Here is a 22824-nt window from a genome sequence, read left to right on the forward strand (position 1 = left end):
TCTTTATATTAGCATATATCACAATATATCCTCTCTCTTGATATATGTATATGAACTATATATTCTGCATGACTCCTCATGAAACAGCTATTTCTTAACTAATTTGTTTTTTGTATGATTGGAGTCAATAGTAGAAATAAGAACACGAGTCGATTTAACAGCTAACAAATACAGACGAAAATACAAAATACAAAGAAAAAATGGCGATTAAAATGTTTATATTAGGATTTGTTAATGTTATAAAATAAAAGACTGTGATTTAAATACTTCAGATGTTTTGATTTTCATGCATTCTTCTCGTTTTTAGGATTACGATGAAAAAAAAACCCCACACTTGTCTGCAGTCTGCTGGCACAAACACCCGTCCAATCCCTCTCGCTGTAATCCTGATAGACGGACAGCTGAACCAATCATAAACCAGTGTCTCTACGCTCTGGGCCAATCATGTGTCTCGTTAGCTGAATTGGGCGGGACATTGCGGAAGCGACGAGGAAGGCTCGGCGGCCATTGATGCGCTTTATCTCCAGAGGACACAACGACATTAATTCGTCTGTTCCTGCCGTTTCCCGCGGACTGAAGCCATGGTGTCCCACTCGCTCGCCCTGCCGATGATCTGCTTCACCACGTTATGGGGGCTGGTGGGGGTCGTGGCGCCGTTTTTAGTGCCCAAAGGACCCAACCGGGGGTAGGTGGTCGAGCTGCCCGTTAATTGGCTGCAATTAACGGCGACTATTCTTCGTTTCTTTTACATTTCACACACTCACGTTCCCACTCACACATCAGGCGTTTTCATATTGGTCAAAATCAGTGCGTACATCGTGCTTAGCTGCACAGTGTCGTTATAAATACACGAGCTCAGGTGATGGAGGCCCAGCATCCACGCCACACCACCCACATCCCTCCATCCATCCATCCCTCCATCCTCTCTAGTAAGGTTAAAGGGTCAGTTCGACAACAGATAAGCAGGGAAAGATAATGATGTTGAATGATTTGACGACAGTTTTGTTCGTGTTTGTTTTCACTGTTGGTAAAGTATCTTGTCTGTGTGGTGCTGAAGCCATCAGAGTGGCTCCCAGGCTGTGGAGCTAGCTACCAAATACAGACTCAATTGGGTTTATAGATGTATATTATATATCAGATGTGCTTTAACAGTGTCCAGGTGGACCAGTTAGACTTTTTTTTTTCCTGTTATGCATCTATCTCATTGTTTCTGGGAACAGTCTGTGCAATTTTATATTGAGATAATGATTAATAAGTGGTCTGAAATTATTTTTTTTTGTTGGCTAAACTAACCAGACAGAAAATATCAGTTTTGGGGACTAAAAAAAACAGCTGGCAAATCAAGATACAGCTTTCTAAATGCAGTATTTCTAAAACTGAACATCAGCTGAACGAATCCAAGAGACGTCACTTAAGCATCTTTGTTGACTTCCTCTGCAGAACCGGAATGAAAGTTTTTAAGACATCTCGTCAGCTTCACTTACAGACGTCTGAAGAACGTCTTGTGGTTCAAAATCTAAGTTTTTACTACATGCAGCAGGATGGAATCAAGCTCAGTATATCAGTGTTGTCCTGCCCAGATATCACGATAGACTATCATCTCCTGTTACTAGTTCATAACTGTAACTATGTTTTCTTTCACAGTGTGATTGTCACCAGTCTCATCCTCACAGCAGTCTGCTGTTACTTGTTGTAAGTACAAAATCTACTTCTTCTTCTTCTTCTCTTTCTTCCTCCATCTACTTTTTCTTCTTCTGCTTCTGTCTTTTTCTCCTCCTCCTTCATGTTCTTCTTCTGTCTCCTCCTCCTCCTTCTTGTTCTCCTTTCTTCTTCTTCTTCTTCCTTTTCTCCTTATTCTTCAGTGTTAAGCTGCTGTCACATGCATTGCGATGTGACTCTTTACTATCTGACATGCTGCTTGAAATAAACCTGCGTGATGAACCTTTAAACTCCTCCTCTGGCTTACATTTGAAAACGTTTCTGGTGCTTGTGGTGAGGCCGTGGTGTCTTCTGGTAAACTTTCTGTACTTGCAAACTCTGCTTCATGCAGTTTTCAGTGATGTTTTTCTTTGTGTAGAAATGAGAACTGAAGATCTACAGCAAATGAAAAGGTTTTAAGAAAGCGGTGAAATTAGAATTTTAAAAAAAGAGAACAACATCAGACGGAGAGCTCGGAAAACATTCATTATGCATTTCTTCCACGAGAAAATGCTGCAGGAAGACGAAGGCGAGACTGATGAGTTACTCTAATATTTAACATCTCAAAGGATCTGAAAGAGTTCTAACAGGTCGTGCATGTGGATCTGGCCACATACCAAGTGGATGTTATAAGCAACTTCAGTCTAAATACACTGAAACATGTTAGTCAGAGGCTTACTGAGACTGTATCAGCCTGACAGGCTCACGGCTGAACAACCAGCAGCTCCGCCGCTCCGACTGAAACAACCAGAGAGAGTTAGCAACAGATTTGGACAGCGGGGGAAAGATAAATATTATACTTACAGAGCACCAGAGCATACACAAGGTTTTTTTTAAATGTTTTTGTGGTAGAAATATCACTTAGGTCTGACTTCAGAAGACAGAAACACCCGGTCAGAACACAGAGGTTTCAGCATTCGCATCATCCTGAATTAACATGGAAGAAAATGTTTGTTTGTGATGTGTTTTGGTGAGCGTGACGGTGCAGATAAATGTGATGAAGAAACAGAGTGTGAGGAGAAGAAGGTTATCATTTCCACCACTAGAGGGAGCTGCAGGTCTGTCAGGGAGAGACTGTGTCCTCACTAATAAACTGAAACCACAAACAAAGGCAGATGCCCCAAACTTTAAAAAGTCAGCACTGTTTTGTCTTTAGTTTGAAAATTATGTAAGTAGTTGAGTTTTAGGATGCAGAGGAACAAAGAAGAAACACGTCATGTTGATAATCGGGTCAAACAGCTTCTTTGCGTTCGTCTGCATGAAGTCTTGTTACGTGAGAATTGGCAGGTCATTAAGAACACATCGCTGCATCCAGGTCAGCTGGCAGGTTGGTGCTAGTATACTATTATTATCATGTCATGGCAGCAGACAGTCATGTTGGATTAATAGTGTAATAAAATCATGACTGCTTTAGTTGGTTAAAGCTGGACTCGTTTCAGTCCTGGCGCTCTCTCTCGTGTCCTTCGCCTCTTTGTTGCAAAACTGTTTCCTGCTGTCTGATATTTTTACAGAAATGGTGCTGGATCGCCTAAAAACCCCAGAATTTAAAAAAGCAGAACTTTTCTATGAAGAGATGTATTATTGTTCAGTAACTGTGCCTGTGTTGATGATCCTCTCTCTCTCTACTCAGTTGGTTGATAGCCATTCTGGCCCAGACCAACCCTCTGTTCGGCCCTCAGCTGAAGAATGAAACTATATGGTACCTGCGCTACTTCTGGGAGTAAACGAGGTGAGCAGAACATTCACTGTTTGACTAGATCCACTACAACCTACTGCAGATATACTGTAGCTACTGAAAACCAATTGAATACAGTACTGTGAGTAGTGTTGTGTCCCTAAAGTACACAAATATCTCGTCATGTCGGTTCTGAGTATTTGATTTTCAGCATGATCAGTCCTCTCTGACAGCGACACTCGCGATGTGTTCGTCTTCTTGTCGCTTGTCTCATTCGCTCCATTGTTTAAAGGTGCTAAAGCTCATTAAAGGTGTCAAGCGTGACAGGTTTTTGTTTGACAAGAGAACAGCAGGAGTTCTGTTTGGAAAAACTTAACATGTTGCAACTGAACAAGGACAGGGAAAGGGTGTGAGCGTGCTAAGGTGTAAGAAAATGCAACAGAGCAGCGCTAACACAACAAGTGAAGCAAAAAAAGTTTTTCAGACCAACGCATCGACCCGAGTAAAGACTTTTTAGGTCGCTTCTTGTCAGAGCTAACAGGCAGAAGAGAACACAGAAGAGTTTCAGGTGATGGGAAAATACTTTAATGTTGTTGCGCTGAACACACAAATCTGGATTATTTCTGTTTTGATGAAGATACTTTAATACTTAGTTACTATAACGAAGTTAGAAAACTGGTTCTGACGACACTGCTTGTAAAGCTGCAGCGTCCCAGATCTTTAACAACAAATTTTGACAGCAGGAGCCGAATATTTCATATATTTATCATGAAAAATTAGATGTTACAGCATCCCTCCGCTCTCACTCTTGCTTCACAGACTAATTACCTATAACTGAAAGCCATACGCCGTCACCTGAGAGTAACAGATTGGCTCTTACAAGTTAATTTGTACAGATATAATCATACTTAAAAATAAACGTCATTTACACACACAGGACCTCTATTAAATCCTGATGTAATGACTTTTAATCAAAGGCCTTTAATCTGAATTATAGTAAATTAAGAGAAACACACTTTGTAAAGCTTATCATGTATAAATTAAGCTCTTCAAATGCTGCCACTTCCTGCACATTTCACCATGTTTGAGGATAAATGTATATGATACCCCGATGAAACGTCTAATTATGCCTTTTATGACGAGTGTCTGACTAAATTATTGCTCATCGCAGCTTTATTGCTCTTTGGTGTTATGTCAGTTTCCATAAATATTCACAGAGCAGCAAGAATAAACAAAAGGAGGCTAAATAGTGAGAGGAAACATGGAGGGATTTGAAAGAGAATGAGAACATTATTCGTTTGTATATTTTCTCCTCTGCTGGCGTCTTTGTGCCAACACTTTCTGATCCTTCGAGCTGTGTGCTATACTTTGCGTATTTGCAAATTAAAAACCTCTTCATCTTCCCCTCTCAGAACTGCAGAGAGAGAGAGAAAAAAAATCCCTGCCACTAAACTGCCTGTGGTGACAGAAGTGGCATTCAGGGCTGAATATTTATCAACTGCATGAAATAAATGAGCTGGGCGAAATGCAAAGAAATGACACTTTGATGATTTTTCAAAGGCGCGCTGGCTCTGAGACGCTCGCGCTTTTGGACCGCACAGTGCTCGAAAGTACTGAGATGTGCTGCGTCTCGCTTTGACCTGGCTTTGATTTTCCTGTCCAGATACTGATTCTGATACCTGAACTTTGTGTTGACATTATCTCTGTTTGTTTAGATCTGCTATAAACTACAGAGAGCCAACAAAAAAAAACTGGAAAAAAAAATAAATTAAAAAAATGCAAATTTGCCAAACATGCGAGTCGACCGATCAGGGTTGCCAGGTCCGTGGTTTTCCCGGGGAAAAGGGCTACATTTGAAGTGCCACATGTTAAATTTGATTGCCTGCAGGTTAGGTTGACTTATTTACATGCAAATATGGTACGTCGAGCCACATGTAGGCATTCAACAAGCAAACAAGTTAACAACCAGCCAGCTAGCTGGGAGAAATATAACGACCGGAGAGACGAGTTTCTCTTTTTCCTCTCTGAAGGAGTTCAGCTTCTGCAGTTTAAACCAGCAAACTAAGATGATTCAGTAAATACACAACCTTATTACAGTAAAACACTGTCACTATCAGTTGAAATAATGTAAAAATAAATAATAACAATACGTAGACAGCCAATTTACACATGTAATTACTTCAAGGAAATGATTAAAATATGTGATGTGGTTCTCAGTCGATATAACTACAGGACAGGATGATGAAATATGTTCATGTTTTATAATCAGAAAGGAAAAAGTGAAGAGAAATTAAAAAAAAGACAAGGCACAAGGTTTGTTCATGCACATTGTTCACAAAGCTATGTTGTATTTATGAATAATGCCTAACATGAGGCCATTTAAATTTAAATTATGTTACTTTCTATCTCAAAATAACATCTTTAAAATCAATTAGCAAATTATGCAAATGTGTGACATGGTGACAAGAATCAGGAGTGAAGGCGGGGCTACTGACGAGGCGTTTCAGGAGCAGTGTTTTCTGTGGGACAGAGGAGCTTCTGTGGCTGCAGACTTTGACCGTTTTTAACTTTCAAGATCTCTCCCAAGAAAAACAGGGATCCTTAAAGAGAAAAGTGCTTGTTGTGAAACCTGTTTTTTCTCTTGTGTTCCAGGTGTGTGTGCTGTGACACCTGTCATCATTCCTATCCTGTGGTCGGCTGGACTTTATTTCAACGTAACTCCTGACTGTCAAAACATTCCCACGCACACAAACACACAATCAGAAGAATCGATAAGACAACAAACTGTCAGTTTTTGGGGGGTTGAATATATTAGGCGTATGTACACTAGTGTTTGATAAGCTACATGATGTTGGTTCTGACCCGGTACACACACACACAGTTTGAAGTTGCTGTTCCTGATGACAGGTCTGTTAGGAGTAGATAGAATCCTCCATCTCTGAAATGTGCAATCCTTAGATATTTTTAGTTCATTGTGTGTTTGTTTACATTTTTTGGGGTTTTGCTGCCATCAGGGAACATGAATTTATTTAAAGAAAAAAAAACAAAAAAAAGGCATTTTTATTTATTTGGCCTGCGGGCGCTGATGTAAGCAAACTGTAATTACCTCAGTGTCCGCAGGGTCTTGTTATATAACTGTTATAATCTGTGATGTAATGGTGTGTGTGTGTGTGTGTGTGAGTGAGTCTGTAAGTGTGTGTGAAGAGTTCATTACTGTGAGTGCTTGGACCGCGGCCATGAGAATCTCCCGAAAAACCGTAAAAAAAGTGAAGAGCGATTCCCTCCCACTTCAGACCTCTTCAGCATGAAACTCCCTCCCACATCCTCCCCCCTCCTCCCCCACCTTCCCTGCTCTGCACCGCGGAGGTCCTCGTTGCCATGGTGATCTCATCGCTCAATTCAGTCCATTTCCACTCGACCCCCTTTTTGATGAAATCCTGCCCATTCTCGCCTGCTTGTGTACAGACGTACTGTAGGTCGCACTGTAGGGACACGTTGTATTCGGTCAAGGCTGCTGATGATTTTCACTATCTGAGCATTTTATTCGCCCCCAAAACTTCATTTTCCAATGTTTCCTCCTTAAAATCAGCCTTTTTAACTAGAGTGACACCAAACTCCTCCATTTAAACTTCAGCTAATTAATTCTTTCAGGGTTAGGGGCTCTTTGAGGCAGAGTGATCCCTCCCGTCTATGCAGTAGCAGATGAAAAGAGGACATTTAACACAAGAAAATTACATTTTCCAGACATTTTTACTGGCTGTAATCTGTTAGAAACCCTGGAAAGAGTCGTTTCAGTGATGTCTATCTCTGCCTATTTAATGAAAGGCAGATCACAGTGCAGGAAACCCTGGTTTGAAGTTTGTTGTTTATTTGGCTGATTTACCGTAGAGAGAAAAAAAAAAGTTTCAGGAAATGATGAATGTGTCGGCTTCAAAAATCCCCAAAATGGTGTAAATGAATCTTCCTAACCTGACGCTCCAGATGGTTCGTTAACACAGAACCATCTGGGATGGAGCGGCTAGAAACTTTTTTGGAAAAGGGCAGACACTTTGAGAAAAAAAATAAAACTTGGCAGGTGATTGGACGAACCATCTGTCTGTCACTTCAACCAATCAGAGCTACAGTAGAGGAGCGTTACCACCAGTGGAACCAGTCGCAAAAGTTGAACTCAGTCGGGTGAAAGAGGAGCGAAACATTCGTCCATCAGGAAAAACCTTCAGCTGCGTTCTTTGCTCTTCTGTCAGAGAGATGAACTCTGATGTAACTGATCGATGGCACAGCTCAACCTAGCTTCCAGTTTACCCAGTGGCCGCTCACAGTATTGCAGATAAAAACTCCCCAGCAGCCATATTGTTTTTACCGCTGTGAAACAGTCAGCAGGACAAATTGAACTGATAAACGAGGTCAGTTATGACTGCGCTTATTATGAAACGAGGCCTCAAATGTGTAAAACTTTCCTGGAGCCAAGGAAAGTATAAATCTGTGACGCCAGCCAGAAGCAAAACCCAGGCGAGCAATTCTCATTGGCCATCAGCATCTACTTATATTACTGAAATCGATTGATGTCAAATCTAATCATCTATCATTCTGCTGTACTCTGATTGGTTAAACGCCACAAGCACGTAGCTCGAAGCCTGACGAGATGGTTGTGAAGACGCGTGTTGGCGAGGTCAATCTGTACACATGCATTTGAGTATGGAGTGAGAGAGCTACTGGAAATAACATCAGGTCAGTTAGAAGTCAGCAGGTCAAAGTTATTTCCGTTGTCTGGTCCGCTGCAGCTGATCGCCCACTGATAGCCGACAATATACTGCCGTCTTCACGGTACGAGCCAGCTTGAAACAGCCTGTGGGCAGAGAGACAGTATGGTTATGTGATACAGTGTTCATGATCAGAGGAAGTCGCCAACACCAACAAACAGTGTGGTTGTTCTTGGCTACGTACGTACATCCGCATACCAGCATATACTCAGTTCCTTCTCCAGCAGTTAGGCTTACGTAACCTCGGCAGAACGATTGCCTATTTTATTATTTTTAACGTGTATTTTTAACCATTTTCCGTGACTACGATGCCGGTGTGTCTCACCTGCCTCTTCCTGATGCTTTAAGAGTCTGAGCTGCCAGCCACCACCATAACTATGCCTTCCCCCTCTCCACTCCCCCATCTCCAACCCCTCCCTCCTTCCCTCCCTCCTTCCTTCCTTCCTTAACGCCATCCCTAACCCCCCTCCCCCATCCTCTTCCTCTCTCTAAAACCACTTTGCTTCAGCCAAAAAGAATCAAAATCAATATACAGCTACTTTTTAGAAAGACCAAATTGCGTTGTATCTTTTCCTCCAGCCCTCTTCGGTAGTTGTGGTGGTGGCGTGTGCTGTGCAGGCAGTTACAGTTTGATCACACCTGAGCTCACACACAAAAAAGGAAAAAAAAAAAAAAAAAAGAAAGTATGGCTGTCCTCGCCAGAATGCTGGTATTTAGTTTCTCTCTGTGGCGTTCCAAGTGAACCAGAGTCTGTAAACAGAAGTCACAGTTATTTTGGAGTTTGGTCACCTGACAAGCTGCCAGCTCAGAGATGAATTTGCTGGTAGGGAGTCAAAACAAATCCTGTAACTTCAGCTCGGTGGTGTGTTCAGGTCCCTGTTCTTCATGCCAGCTGAGAGAAAAAAAGCTGAATATGAGCATCAGTCCAGACTGCGGTTTGCTCTCACTTCATCTTCTTCTGTCGGGCTTTTCCAACCATTAGCTTGCGTACCCATAAACCCTTGTGTTTTGGGTTTGTTTCCGTCTATTTTGGTTTTGGATTACATCTCCCCCTCTCGGTCCCACTCGTGATGAAAATGTGCTACACTCAGCTCGCAAAAACAGGACAGAAGTAACAATCTCAGCGTCAGTGAATCATCGGACAACAAACGGCATCGCTCTCACCCGGCCGAACAAACTGAACCAAAGTAGTAAAACATTTCACACTCTTCATTAAACCCCTCCACTCGACACCGGCTGAGAACCGGCCCCTAAAAATGTCACATTCTCTGCTTTTTCTTCTCCTTTCTTTTTTTTTTTTAACTTGTGAATCTGTTCAGTTCCTTTTTTAACTGGCTGCTGTCTATCTGTTAAATATTCTTGGCAACATAAATGGAGATAGAGATGGGTTTTTGTGTGTGTGTGTGTGAAGAGTCACCATGGTTACATAAATCTTCTTAATGGCATATCTGATTGTTGGAGGAAATGAGATCCTACATGTGACCTTGTGTTAGTGTGAAGTAAATGCTTCTTTGTGAGCGATGTTGTGTGCGAAGCACCTAATAAAAAAGATATATGTCTAATGCGCTCTTGACATTATTAACATTCCTGCTGAAAGTGGTAATGCTGCTGCCATTGTGAATGAAACAACACACACACACGAGCTGGATTCTCTGCGTGACTCAGCTCCTCACATATCTTAACCTTTTCCCTGTATCTCACAAGGATACAACAACACACCGGACACAAACACAAGCATCACCACGGTCCCACAACGACCTTCCTGCCGCACGTGTGCCCATGTTTCACTCCTCCCCACCGGCGAAAATAATGAGGCGGTTTGTTCAAGTTACCTTGGCGATCAAGGACAAGGATGGCTCTCACACAAGAAGATTCTCACAGTGACAGGGAGGCGTGCATGCTTGATTCACACGTAATCATTTCAGTCACTTCATCAGGTTCAGGTATTCCGCTGCAAGAAAGGTCCTGAAGATACACCGCTGCACAGAGAACAAGACATCAGTAAGCAGCTGCAGGAAGATGTTCCCTTCAACACACGGACTTATTTCTGCATGTGAAGCACAGAGAGGTCGGAGATTAGAAGATTGAAAGGTAGGCTACGTTTACCTACATGTGAAATAAGATTATTGTCTTTGAAAGGATGACAATGACGATGGGTGGTGCAGGAGGGGAGCTGATAATTCGAGCAGATTTTCATCAATAAATCTGACCGTTCACATGACGAAACAAAACCAGGATTCAGTGTTTCATGTAGAATTTGTATCAAGGCTGAAATAATTAACGCCGTCATCTGACACGAGGTCCTCACTGAAACTGTGAGCTGCATTAGAACAGATCTGCTTGCAGCTGAAGTGCCGTTCTTCTCTGAGATACAGACGGACAACAGAAACAGGTATCGAATATTAAAAATGATATACTGTCAGTTCAAAGTACTTTTTCTACTAGTTCCAGTACAGCTTGCGCCACCTACAGGCGAAAAAGAGCAAGAAAGCAGAACTACAGAAGAAGAGCTGCTGATGTTTCTGTCTAAAGTCAAACAAAGTAATACAGCTGCTGCCATTTTGACACTTGTGCCACCTGCAGGCCAATATTCTCCTTCTGAACTGCTTTTCAGGTTCAGGTCGAATAGCTATTTGTGTTTGACATCCTTTATTTCACATATTAAATCTACAAAACTAAAGTCGTTAGCGTCACTCTGTGTCTTTTAAAGCAAACTCTCACCAATATGCAACCTTTTTTTTGTTAATGTATATGAGTCAAGCCTTCGTGTAAAACGCTTCTAAAGCTTAGTTCCATATAAATGGGGATAATTTGTTGATTTGTCATTAGCGAAAAACAATATTGACCTTGAAGTTGAAAAAAGAGCCTCATTTAAAAAACAACACTAAAATCAAAAGCTGGAAAAGTCACATGAGATCTGGCGTGGATAGTTGTTGCTGGAAGACAGTAGTTCCAACTTAACTGTCCTCCAGGTTACGTCACATTCTGAGATCGACTCTTCTCCACTGGCAGGACGCCAGCCAGTGGAACAAGCTACTGCTAACATGAGTCGCTCAAAAACTTTCTTTTTAGTAAACTCTGTGTACTTTACCCTCTGTGTGTTTTAAAAATAGCGATTTTGATGCTATCGTAAAACACTCCCACTGAAAATGAGTTTGACCTGAAAACGACAATACGGTAAATCTTAAAAGTGCCTCTTTCATCATAATTATGCTTTTATACAAAGGTTTGACAAGTATTATTTCAAGTACTATTCAGGTATTTGTAGTTTACTGGCAGAATTTCTATTATGTGCTGCTTTGTACTTCCACTCCACTACAAGTGAAGTAACCCAAGCTTCAGTTACTTCAGTTACTTGTTACTATTCATCTGAACCAAATAAGTGGGTTGATAGTTCATTAATTTGATCAGTGATCAGATTTGATTTCATTTGAACTTGCTTATTCTTTTCGGACGATATCTTTACTTTTACTCAGGTCTGACTTGTGGCAGCTTTGTACAACACTGGTTTGATGCCGTACTAAATCAAAAATGTATATCATGAGTGGTGATATATCAGTATATCAGGTTTATTATCTAACAGTTGGGTTTGGACGTGTTCACAGTGAGCGCTTTGGTTCAGTCGTCTGAATGTGTGTTGTTGTAATACCGCTACCAGCCACCGGCGGCAGCACTGAGCACAAGGCGGCTGCGCAGAACTCCAGCCGGCGAACGAGGAAGAAAATAACGCGCCATCTTGAAATTTTTACTGCTAACTTAATCATCCTCAGTTTATCAAAGTAAGTTGTGTGTTTCTGTCGTTTCACTCACTTTTTGTCATCTGTTTATTTTCCCCATTCTCTATTAAATAACTTCTGAGCGCTGAATGTTGGAAATACGATCGACAGCACGACAGACTCATATTAGCTAATCATGCTAACTAGCATGACGAGTCCTCACCATACCTCATTTTTAATCCACAGGAGGACAAAACAGCGATTTTAATGGTATTAATTTTATTTTAAAATGCTCATCAATCAGAGTGACATTAAATTAATGTTAAAGCTCAGAAAACAAAACAGGCAAAACGTACCCGTGATGTCCCGGCAGTTTTTTCTGGTCACGTTTTATGAAATGTATCTTGTTTTTTTTCTCTCCACCCAAGAAGACGAGCATTTATCTATAATTCACAGCTGTAAATAAATGAGTGGCGGTGCCGCGCTGCCATCTCATTATGGATGCAGATTAATGAGTAAACAAACCGTTGTAATCTATGTGACATTTAGGAAGAAAAGCAGCAGAGTTATGCGACAGAGTGACTGGTGTCACATCTGAGAGACAAAGATAAAGAAGGACGCTGATGTGTTCACTCAGCTCAGAGCACCGTCCTGTAAGTATGATGTATCCATGCGTTGGCCTACATTTCTGTAGCTGAAAGCCAAAGTAATGCACATTATTTCAGGACACACACACACACACAGCCTACAGGCCTACACACATATGGGATTTAACTGACAGATGCAGATAAACACAGACACCCCGCAGCTTATCCTCTGTAATATTCATAAACTGTGGCTTAATGTGTTCCTGTACCATGACAACCTACTTTCCACCAACAGGACGTACACATGTAACAATCCTTCTGTGAGCAGCTACGTGAGCTGGCCTAAATAACACCGGAGGTTGTTACTGTTCATCACAAAGGAGCCGCTGAAAGCCTGTTAATGCATATTTAATTTCTGCATACAGACATAAACGGTATGAATGTGAAGTGGAGCGCAGGCGGATATTTACGTGTTAAAAATAACCTGTGATAATACATTAGCTGAAATCATTTGGCTACTGAAGGATTGTGTCAACGAAAGAAGTTGAGAAATGAACTTTAAAAGCATGAAGACAGATGTAACGTCACTGGTAATACTGTGAGTTACACATATTATAATGAAGAAATATGGAGCCTGAGTGATTTCTGCTGCCAGTGCTGACACTGATACTGGGGAGTAAAAAAGGTCTGGTATCAATATATTGGCTGATATTTACACACTCTTTTCAATCATCCCTCAACTGTGGTCAGTCTCTCTCCCAGCTCATCCATTACACCAGCTTGTTTTTTCAGACGTGAAGGGCTCAACAGTCGAGTTGGCAGCAAAACATTTTATATAATGTTCATAATAAAATGCAACGTCCAGTTAAAGTTTTAGAACCAAACAGTTCAGTTATTACGACATTTTTTGACTTTATAATGAAATAAATAAATATAAATAAATAAATAAATAAATGAAGTAGAATAAAATATATATATTTATATAAAGTGAATTTTTTTTTATTTAAAAAAAACGTAATCTCAATAAAAATACAATCAGATAAATAGGATTTAAGTAGAAAATAATAAATAAATAAATAAAAAGTAGAATACAACAGACATGGACCGTCAGAATATTCCGTTTGTGTTAAACTGAGAGGTGTCTCTGTTATTTTGTCCACCCCTGTTTTATGAATGAGATCATATGTTGGTGTAGGTTGACGTTCAGCTCCACAGTGAGTCCTCAGCGGTGAGAGCGGTCGTACAGCGGTTGTTACGCGGTTGTTGAGTTGTCGTTAGCCCGCTGTGGAGGCGGCCTGCCGGGGTCTGCTCCTCCGCTCAGCACCTCCGTGAGGAGGTGAAGCGGTTCCAGCGGGGCTCCGCTCTGAAGCTGCCCGGGGCCCTGCCGGGGTCAGCGGGTTCACTGCCCCACTCCTCCCGGTGTCCTTAAAGACGGGTCGCCTGACGCCGCCCCTCTGACGCGCTGTGTCGTCACACAAACCATATCCGTTTTCAGCGCTTCAGTTCGAGTCAAAGTAACGGCAGTAAACCGGCACAAAACCGGAAACACAGGACCGGGCTTTTCACAATAAATGTTACACCGATCAAAGAAAATGGTCACAACATTATTACCGTATTTGAATATTATTTTCTTCTTTTGCTGCTTTGATAATGTGTATTTTCCTGTTGTAGGGCTAATGAAGGATTATATTATCTAAATTTAATGTACCTAAACTTAACTAATCTAGTTTTGACATTAATTTGGCAAAGTCAGATTTGAATTTTGAAAAGAAAATCTTACAAATAAAGGTCATTTGTAATGTGTTGTAAGATGCTGGGACGGTGGCCGACCCGTCTTAAGATCTGTAAGCTTCTTCAGTTCAGTTCTTCACTTCTTCAGCTAACCTAAAGTGACTGCTAACCTGTGCATTTGTTTTTTTTTTCCTTTTTGAGAATGTGAATCACTTCTTAAAACCTTTACTTTTATGTGAAGTCACCTCTTTCCATCTTTTATTCCTGTTACTGCTTCTGGACAACTTTTTTCTTTTCGTCTTACTCCCTTATTCCATTTACTGGCCATAATCTTCTCATCTGTCCTCAGCTCTTTGATGCGATGTCGTCTTCTAATCGTCCGCTTTTATTGCCCAAAGTAAGTCCACGAGGGATTTGCTTTGATCTGTAGGCACAAAACAACAAACTAGAATAGAAATACTTAAAAGACATACAATATATAAAAAATATAACAATAATGTCATAATATTTATAATGATATTGTTCAGTTTGCCGACAGTTTGACCTGGATTGTAGCAGAGATGGATATTGCAATGTATATGTATTATTATCATATATTTATTTTAATATAAGCTTAACTGCAGCTTTGATTCAAAACAGATTTCTCATTAAAATGTGTAATCTTGTTGCCTAATGTCAATATACAACTTATATTTTTGATTTCCTTTTTCAGACTTTTATTTTGAAGGCCGTCCCCGCCCGCGGCCGGAAACCCCGCACGATAATCTCTCGGGGATTGACGGGATTATCCGTGAACTCAGGTGCCCCCACCGACCCGCCGATCACAAGTGTTTTTACAGCTGACACACTTCCCACTTCGAGCAGGTCAGTCACTCACAGCGCACTTCTTCTTCTTCTTCTTCTTCTCCTGCTTCTTCTTCTTCTTCTTCTCTTCCTTCTTTACGCACCGTGAAACACACTCCACGGCACTGGTACACAACAACAACAACAACACAACATCAACACAACAACAACAACAACAACAACAAAGAGCACACAACACAGCGAGCCTCGCGGATCCACACCCTCCATCAGTCTGCGCGTTGTTTTGTGTGCGTAAAAAGAAAGAAAGAAAGAAAGAAAAAAGAACGAGAGAAGTGGTTTGAACCCGGAGAAAGTGCTGCTGTGTTGTTGTATGAGCCAACATGGAGGAGCAGGAGGAGGTGGAGGAGGAGGTGCAGCTGCACGAGCCGGTTAAACTTTACCAATAAATGATTTGCTTCAGACTGTTTCTGTTCTCCCACCCGCTCATCTCCCAAACAGTCGGCTCCTCTACCAATGGAGGGGAGGGAGAGACATGAGGAGGAGGAGGAGGAGATGGAGGAGGAGGAGGAGGGGGGTGCTCAACAGTCCTACAACCATATTCTCTGTCCCGTTTATCCGCCATGTAGGCCAGCTCGCTGCTGCTGCTACTACTGTAAACTAACTTCCTGCATGTGGCTGTAGGTTGAACGGGATCTTTGCGGGGCTGTGCGGGGGCCGGCGCTGCTCGCCCTCCATGCGCGGGCACCTCTCCTCTCCTCTCCGCGGATGGTGCGTAATAAAATCATCTGGAGAGGCCGAGGCCGACATTTTACCCCCGGTCCGGAGGAGCCTTAACTCCGAGGGGACATCCGAGGACACGCGAGAAGGTAACGCACGCCTCCCCCGGCTCTCCCTCGCTCCCTCTCCCCGCCTATAGGCGCACATACGCGGTGTTTGCATGCGAGTTGAACGGCTTGGAAGTTATTGACACGCGTGTATAGAGGAGGCAGGAGGCGGGCGTGGAGGCTTTTTAACGGGCTTCTATGATTTAAAAAAAAAAAAAAATGGCTACTTTCACACGGATTTACATCCCGGGGCGTGCGGGGCGCAGGAGAGCCGCTCTCACACGCACCGTGTTGGAGGATTCACGCGTATCTGCACGTTAAAGCTGCGTTTTTATCACATTTACACGCCTGTTACATTTTATATTCGCGCGCTCACGGGGAGATAAACATCCAGCTCCGAGCGTGGTTCTGTTTTTTCTTTGCAAACTTTCCAGTTTTATTGTGATAAACGCAGATTTTCTTCTTTTCTTTTCTCTTCTTTTCTTCTTGTGGGAGACTTGAACTTGTCCGGGCCTGTGCGGGTAACGTCACACCAGCAGCACCTGCAGGTGGACAAACAGCAGCCGAAACTTACTCTGTGATTTCTGTTTTTATTTATTTTTTTATTCTTTTTTTTAATGATCAACTTTAATATTTAACCGAAGTGTGAAGCAGCGTGGACCGGAGCTGACTTCACACCTGGGTGCAGCAGGACCCGGACCCCCCTCCCCTCCCCCGGACCTTGTGAGACGTGTAGCCGATCCACATGCTGCAGAAATCGGCCGTATTAACAATTAATATTGGACATCCGGTGGCACTGCCAGCTGCGCCCCATTTTTTTTTTTTTTTTATTGTTGTCTTGCGCTGAAGCGATCCGTGTTGTCTCGGCTGGATACTCCGCGACGCGTGGTGGCCCGCCGCTCGCTGTGGTAGGAAATTTACGCTTTTATGTTCTGCAAGAGTGAGAATGCGTGATTTGTGAATGTGCAGTGATAAATGTTAGTGGTGAAAAAGTGCGGGGCCATGCGGGACACACACTGCTGGCTGCTGGCTGCCACCATGGCACCGTCTCTTCCCCGCTCAGCTCCGGCTCCTCCGCTGCTGCTGCTGCTGCTGCTGCTGTTGTTCTCTCCAGCTGTGCGGACACACGGCACCGTCATGCCCCGTCAGTTCTGCTGCTGCACTGATCGGTTCATCCGCACATTAGGTGGTGGGTTTTTTCGTGTGCGGGGGAGAGCGGGACGCGCACCGGATGGACGTGGAGCGAGGCGAGGCGAGGGGCGGCAGACGGGGGGCCACTTTGGCTCTCCATCGTTCCGGGAAGCGGAGCTCCAAGGACACGGAGAGGAGAGACAGGGGGCGCATCCAGGTCGTTCAGAGTGCTCGCTCTGTATTTTTTTCATCTTTGCTGTGATTCAAGTCTTTTTTAGATTTAATGAGAGGAGAATTGGAGAGATCCCAGGCGAGACGGAGCTTTTGTCCGCCGCCCAGATTTTTTGGAGCTTTAATTTGGCAAATTGGCCTCCCAGACAGCCAGACCGTCTCTCCCCCTCTCCCCCCCTCCTGCTCTCCCCCGTCTCCTCCTCGCTGTTTTCGGGCACACTCTCCGCCATCACTGCCTCTTTGTGGACTCCTGCCTAATTTTACTTTTTTTTTTCCTCTTCATCCTCATCCACGTTCTCGTCTCTCCGTGCGTAACCTCCATCCATCCATCCGTCGCCGTGCCGTCCTCTAACACACAGGAAGGGTTTTTATTTATTTCTCTCTCTCTCTTCTCGCTGAAAGGCCTCCAGCTGCTGAAGGTTCATTGTCTGGTCAGACTGCTCCTGCTCTATATTTGCCTTATGTCACAGTGACTTGCCCTTCTTGTTTGGATGAAAGAGATTGTGCGTTATTATCATACTTTTATTTTGAAAGTTACTATATATTTAAAAAAACAAAACAAGTTTCATTGATACCATGTGGGATGAAAACAATTGAAAGTATTCACACACATCACAGCACTGATATTAAAGCATAATAACTGATTTTTATAAACCTTTAACTCTTTATAACAACACAATATTACACATATACTATAATATAAACATTATTATACACTTTAAATATATAAAACGGCTGAAATGTTGAGAAATAAACCTGCGTAAGACTTTTTTTAGCAAAAATATCAACATTTGCTGCTTTTATTTGTCTGATGTGAATCTGAAGACATAAACGATAAAGTAATATTCAGCTGCAGACTAAAAAACATACGTATGTCATGTTAGATAAAAATACATTTGAATTCCCTGCTGCAAGTTTACAGGATCTATTTTTTATATCGAGCGTTTTCTAAGGATTTATTTCTCCGGAGCTTAAACGGGGAAGTTCGAACTCGGACCTGTCGACTCTTCCAAGAAGTTAGAAAACACTCACAACAGTCGAAACAGTCGCACAATATAACATTAATAAAATATTGACATGTTAACCGACTAGTCGACCAATCACGCGGCTCCTTCTTCTTTCTACTCGTGGGGCCTTTTTCTTCAGAAACACTGGACACAGAGAGATTTGATTCTGTTACGATGTTTGTCCACTTAAAAGATGATTTTGAAACTCAAGAAAAGAAGAATCATGTAGTTTATTTCACCTGCTCAGTCACCAGGACCAAAATGGCCGTCAGCCGGGTGTAAATCACAGTAAATCTGACGACACTGGCGGCTGCAGCGATGCCAAAGTGCAGCGCCGGGTTTGTGTGCTAGCTAACGTGCAGGAACCGGTTCTACAGGGATTCTGTTTGTGGTTGTTCTGAGTGGTAAACAAGATAACGGCTGTTGTATAACCTCTCTGACTGCCTACGTTCACAGTCTTATACTTGAATATCTTTTATGACAAACTGCAACATTGTTTTTGGTTAATTCACGTCTCGGATCTTGAAATATTTGTGGAATTGGATCGCGGGGCAGTCAGCAGGAGAGCAGGACTTCACCTCCCCGCGGCTGGAAAAGCCCAGAGCTGCTGTGAGACTGAGATGGTACTGAAATATTCGTTACGTAACAAGGAAAAGTAACTTCATGTCGTGAACAGACTGAACTATATGAACCACAGGCTCACCACACGGAAAATGTTGGCAAACATGTTTGTGTTGTCGCCGTGTGTTTGCTGTAGTTGTTACGTAAACCTCAGTTGTGTTGGCATCTGCTGTGGCGGCGGAGTCTTTGTTTACAGAGGTCCAAATGGATCATTGGCTGGACGTAAAGCCAGCGCTTATCGGTGGTTATTGACCCAGAGTGGTTTGAGGTAAAGCAATTTCCTTTTTGTTGCCTTTTCTGTGAACTCTTTGTCTGCGGAGGTTGTGTTTATGAGCGCGGAGACTTTGGACCGAGCCTATGTTGGACCAACACACAATAAACGGTCGCTGGATTTGTTATTGCTCCTATATGAGCCGGAGCGTGAACAAATATAAATAAGAGCCTTGTGAGGTGAGGTCGGGTTTCACTGTGTAAACTCACCTTAAATTCCTAGAAGAGTTTTACGTCACTGAGGTGAATATTTACATGTATGAGGACCTTTTTTTAAAAAAATTATGATCGTGCTGCCTCAGGGAACAAACTGTCTCCATCTGAACGAGCTGAACTGTCCTACACGCAAGACACTGACATAGAAATGTACATAATCTTAATCCTCATGTCAACCCGCGGCGTTTTGTATCTGAAACACTCGTAGCTCTGCTGCTGGAGCGCCGTGATAAAGTCGCGTATACCTCGTACGTTTGCGAGGCTCATCGCTTTATTTCATTTCTTCCACCAGTTTGTTATCTCCTTCAAAACACTGCATGCGTGTGATAAATGTTTGTGTGCGCAGCATGTTGGTAGCTGGCTTGCCCTGTGTGCCAAATACCAGTTTTCCATGCGGCGTGCCAAGGCAGTGTCATAACCGCCCAGCCAATCCCCATTTCCTCATTCTTGTGTGCCTGAGGTCAATCCACAGAGAGCGTATTATGGTGTTGTTCTTGAATCAATGAACCTGGGTCAGTGTGAGACGCTTTCTCCTGGTTTTTCCTACAGGTACCGAACAGTAGGTCTGCATTGTTCCCTCAGAGTGTGTGTGTGTGTGTGTGTGTGTGTGTGTGTGTGTGTGTGTGTGTGTGTGTGTTAGTGTTGCTCGGTGTTTCATCATGTCCCCGTTTGAAAGGAGCTCGGTTTGATCAGTCGTTTGCACTGTGGCCTCCTCGCTAATGGAGATTTGGGAGTTTTGGTTACACGAACATTAACTGACGCAGGCAGGCAGAAGACGACCCCATTGGTGGAGTTTAACCGTATTGGGTGGAGTCGAAGGAGCAGTTTCCTTAGAGGACAAGTTTAGCTAAATGATAAAGGACCACGACTGGAAATATTCTTTGTTTTTCCCCCTTTTGTCGAACCCGAACTGTAGTAGAGGGCCACAGCCGGATAAATCTCTCTGTGCCATAGAAAACTGAGACACACTGTTGAAATGGTGACATGATCACACACACGCACACACACACACACACACACTGTCGTGGTGTCTGTAATCCTCTCAAGAGAACGGTGCCTGAACTGAACGAGTGCTGCAGGGAGGGACGTGTTGTTGTTGGCCAACCCGGAAGTCAGCGCCGCCACGGTTCCCCTTGACAAAAAGCCAGTGGATTTTTAAATTTTTTTTCCTCTTTTTCGATTCTGGATTATTAGAGAGAATAATCTACGAGGGAAAACACAAGTTTATGACACTTACAGCACGATTTTGTCCTGTGGATTAATCTTAACAGATAATCTCCACTTTTGTGATTTTGTAAATTAAATCGTCAGAAGTACAAGGAAAAAAAAAAGCTGACGTTATACAGCTAATGAATGTTGTTGCACGACTTCACCGTCATCACCGCTTCACTTCCAATAGACTACACACACTTTGTGTACATTGCTCTGTCTACAAGTTGGAAAGTTTGAGTTCAAATTGTTTGCAAGATGAGTTGTGATGATGTTAAATGTGCCTGACGAGCTCCGTCGTCTCGCTCGGCCTGTTAGCAGCCGCCTTCTCCAGCCTTTGTTTCAGTCATGCAGTAAATTAAACAGCACAGTCAGTACGACACAGTTATAATGTCATACATCAGGACAAAGACACAGATGCATGTTGATTTATTCGGATGATTTTTGCTACAAAAACTGAAACATCGTCAGCGTATACAGGCACATTTTCTTCCTAAGCATTCACAAGTAGGAGCAATATTGGCATCATTTAATACAATGTTTAAAATGTAGTTGAACAAATGTGCTGTTGTTGTTCCAGGATCTGTTGTTATGTGATGGTGCAGCTGGTTTGTTTTTGTCTCACGTGATTCGTACGTCCGATGATAATTTTGGCCATGATGAATATTTAAACGTGCAGAACCGTCCGAGCTGACTCAGAAAGGGTTCAGACACACAAACGCTGACTCATGCTAACTCATGTCCAGGGCTGACTTGACAGATGGAGGAAGTGACAAAGTCTTGAGAGATGGATAAACACACCGCTGGGGTTTGGACTTTACGCAGGGTTAATTGTTTTATAAGGAAGAGATAAAATGGCACCAGGTGTGTTTGTTTGTTTAAAACTGTGCAGCGAAGAAGGAAGAGAAAGTGTGAAGTTCTCTTTTTAAGATTAAAGCTGATGCTCAGTTACTCAGTTAGCCTTCAGTTAGCTGGAGGAAGCTGATGTTTGGCCTTGAGTACATCCACTCTGTCCTCTCTGTTCCCCTTTAAACAGACTCCACTACAAATGTGACAAACAGTGACATAATGTTGCTTTAACTCCTATCTGTTTTTTTTATCTTCGTCCTCCCTCCTCCTCTGTCCGGCTCGCTCATTGTTCCTTCATTTCCTGCACAGGTTGTGTCACTTATAACCCAAAAAACAATCAAAGTTAATCTTTTTTGTCGCAGCTGGTGATAACACACGGTACCCAAGTGAGAAACGCCGGTCGGTAACTATCCACATATTTATCTACAGATGTTACACGAACATTTTGCTACACTAGACAGTAAAAAAAAAAAAGAAAAAGAAAATTCCACCTTTATCCGGTGCATAAAAAGCTATTTTAACTGCCGATGCTTGGCAGTGTCTTTCTCAGGAAATGATACGTCCTACATTTCTGGAGGCAGCGTGTTTCTGTTTCATGTTGAATAAATAGATGTATTAATAGAAAAAAAAAAAAAACTAGCCAGCAAATGTAAGAAACAATAGTCAGGATGGCTGAGCAGACACAAAAAACAAAGAGCCTCATTAATGTTTAACTTCATAAACACAGAAACAACATCGCGGTAAACAAACAAAAGACGGCCGACACTTCTCTGTTGAGAGATTCACAAAGGTGCGTTCATCTAAGGAAGATTCGCAGGTTTGCTTTTTGATATGACACATTTAAACCCGTGTTTTATCTTCTTCGCTGCCGTCGTCTCTTCTTATTGTGCCGACCCGACTAAACTGAATTCAGTGACAGCTGACTCGCTCGTGCTGCGTCGCATGAAGAAAACTAAACTCTGACTGTCCACACTGTGCTCACTCTGCAGACTCTCCACGCTCACGTTGTCATACAGCTCTACGGTTTGGCTCGATGTGTTTACTTTCACTGCTTTATTGCTGTATAATTTGCAGCGTGACCTGCGTTGAACCCGTGTCTGATTTCCTCCCTCGCCGCCCCTCCTTTCCTTTTCTGTTCCCTGTGCAGGCTGGGAGGCTGAGAGCTGCAGGGCTGCGACATGTGAACAGAGCTCCACCCCTTTGACCTTCTCAACTCTCAACCTTTAGGTAAATGAAAATCCGCGCCTCCCTTTTCCTCTTCCTGCTCCTCTTTTCCTCTCCTCTCTCGTCTGTGTTTCATTTGTGTGGTTGTGTGGTTTTTTTTCCCCACAGCAGAACTCACTTGAACCAACGTTGTGACCGTGACCTGACACCCTCCCGCCTTGGGCATGCCTCAGGTAAAGTAGGAGCGTCGCACCAAAGCTGCAGTCGTCGTCGTCATCACCCCGTCACCTCTGAACGATTTCTCACTCTGTGTGTGTGTTTCCTTCCTTTC

The 22824-nt window shown here is 42.8% G+C and overlaps 3 protein-coding genes across 14 annotated transcripts in view; 2 read left to right on the forward strand and 1 right to left on the reverse strand.

Annotated features, from left to right (window-relative positions):
• The first annotated feature begins 463 nt into the window (after window positions 1-463).
• Window positions 464-9695, forward strand: atpv0e2 (ATPase H+ transporting V0 subunit e2). The gene is made up of 4 exons (XM_037097764.1): window positions 464-685; window positions 1645-1692; window positions 3329-3427; window positions 6026-9695. The coding sequence occupies exons 1-3, from the start codon at window positions 582-584 to the stop codon at window positions 3420-3422; spliced, it is 246 nt and encodes an 81-aa protein (XP_036953659.1). The 5' UTR covers window positions 464-581; the 3' UTR covers window positions 3423-3427; window positions 6026-9695.
• A 513-nt stretch (window positions 9696-10208) lies between these two features.
• LOC119019102 (CREB3 regulatory factor-like) overlaps window positions 10209-22824 on the forward strand; it is a 36020-nt gene continuing 23404 nt past the window's right edge. The window contains exons 1-6 of one of the 12 annotated variants that reach the window (XM_037097402.1): window positions 10209-10224; window positions 12399-12502; window positions 14517-14564; window positions 14880-15031; window positions 22477-22556; window positions 22662-22726. In XM_037097402.1, the coding sequence (XP_036953297.1) occupies window positions 22718-22726 (9 nt within the window). In that variant the 5' untranslated portion in view covers window positions 10209-10224; window positions 12399-12502; window positions 14517-14564; ... (1 more) ...; window positions 22477-22556; window positions 22662-22717. Of the gene's footprint in view, window positions 10225-11825; window positions 11913-12012; window positions 12120-12398; window positions 12503-14516; window positions 14565-14879; window positions 15032-15701; window positions 15838-15909; window positions 16704-18719; window positions 19054-19753; window positions 19821-22476; window positions 22557-22661; window positions 22727-22824 lie in introns of those variants that run through there. The other 11 variants (XM_037097387.1, XM_037097359.1, XM_037097425.1 and 8 more) reach the window with 11 other exon arrangements.
• LOC119019295 (leiomodin-2-like) lies at window positions 13533-15659 on the reverse strand. The gene is made up of 3 exons (XM_037097753.1): window positions 15412-15659; window positions 15045-15135; window positions 13533-14591 (listed from the first exon to the last, which is right to left on the reverse strand). The coding sequence occupies exons 1-3, from the start codon at window positions 15591-15593 to the stop codon at window positions 14553-14555; spliced, it is 312 nt and encodes a 103-aa protein (XP_036953648.1). The 5' UTR covers window positions 15594-15659; the 3' UTR covers window positions 13533-14552.

This window comes from Acanthopagrus latus, chromosome 1 (assembly GCF_904848185.1).
Source record: "Acanthopagrus latus isolate v.2019 chromosome 1, fAcaLat1.1, whole genome shotgun sequence".
Taxonomy (NCBI): domain Eukaryota; kingdom Metazoa; phylum Chordata; class Actinopteri; order Spariformes; family Sparidae; genus Acanthopagrus; species Acanthopagrus latus.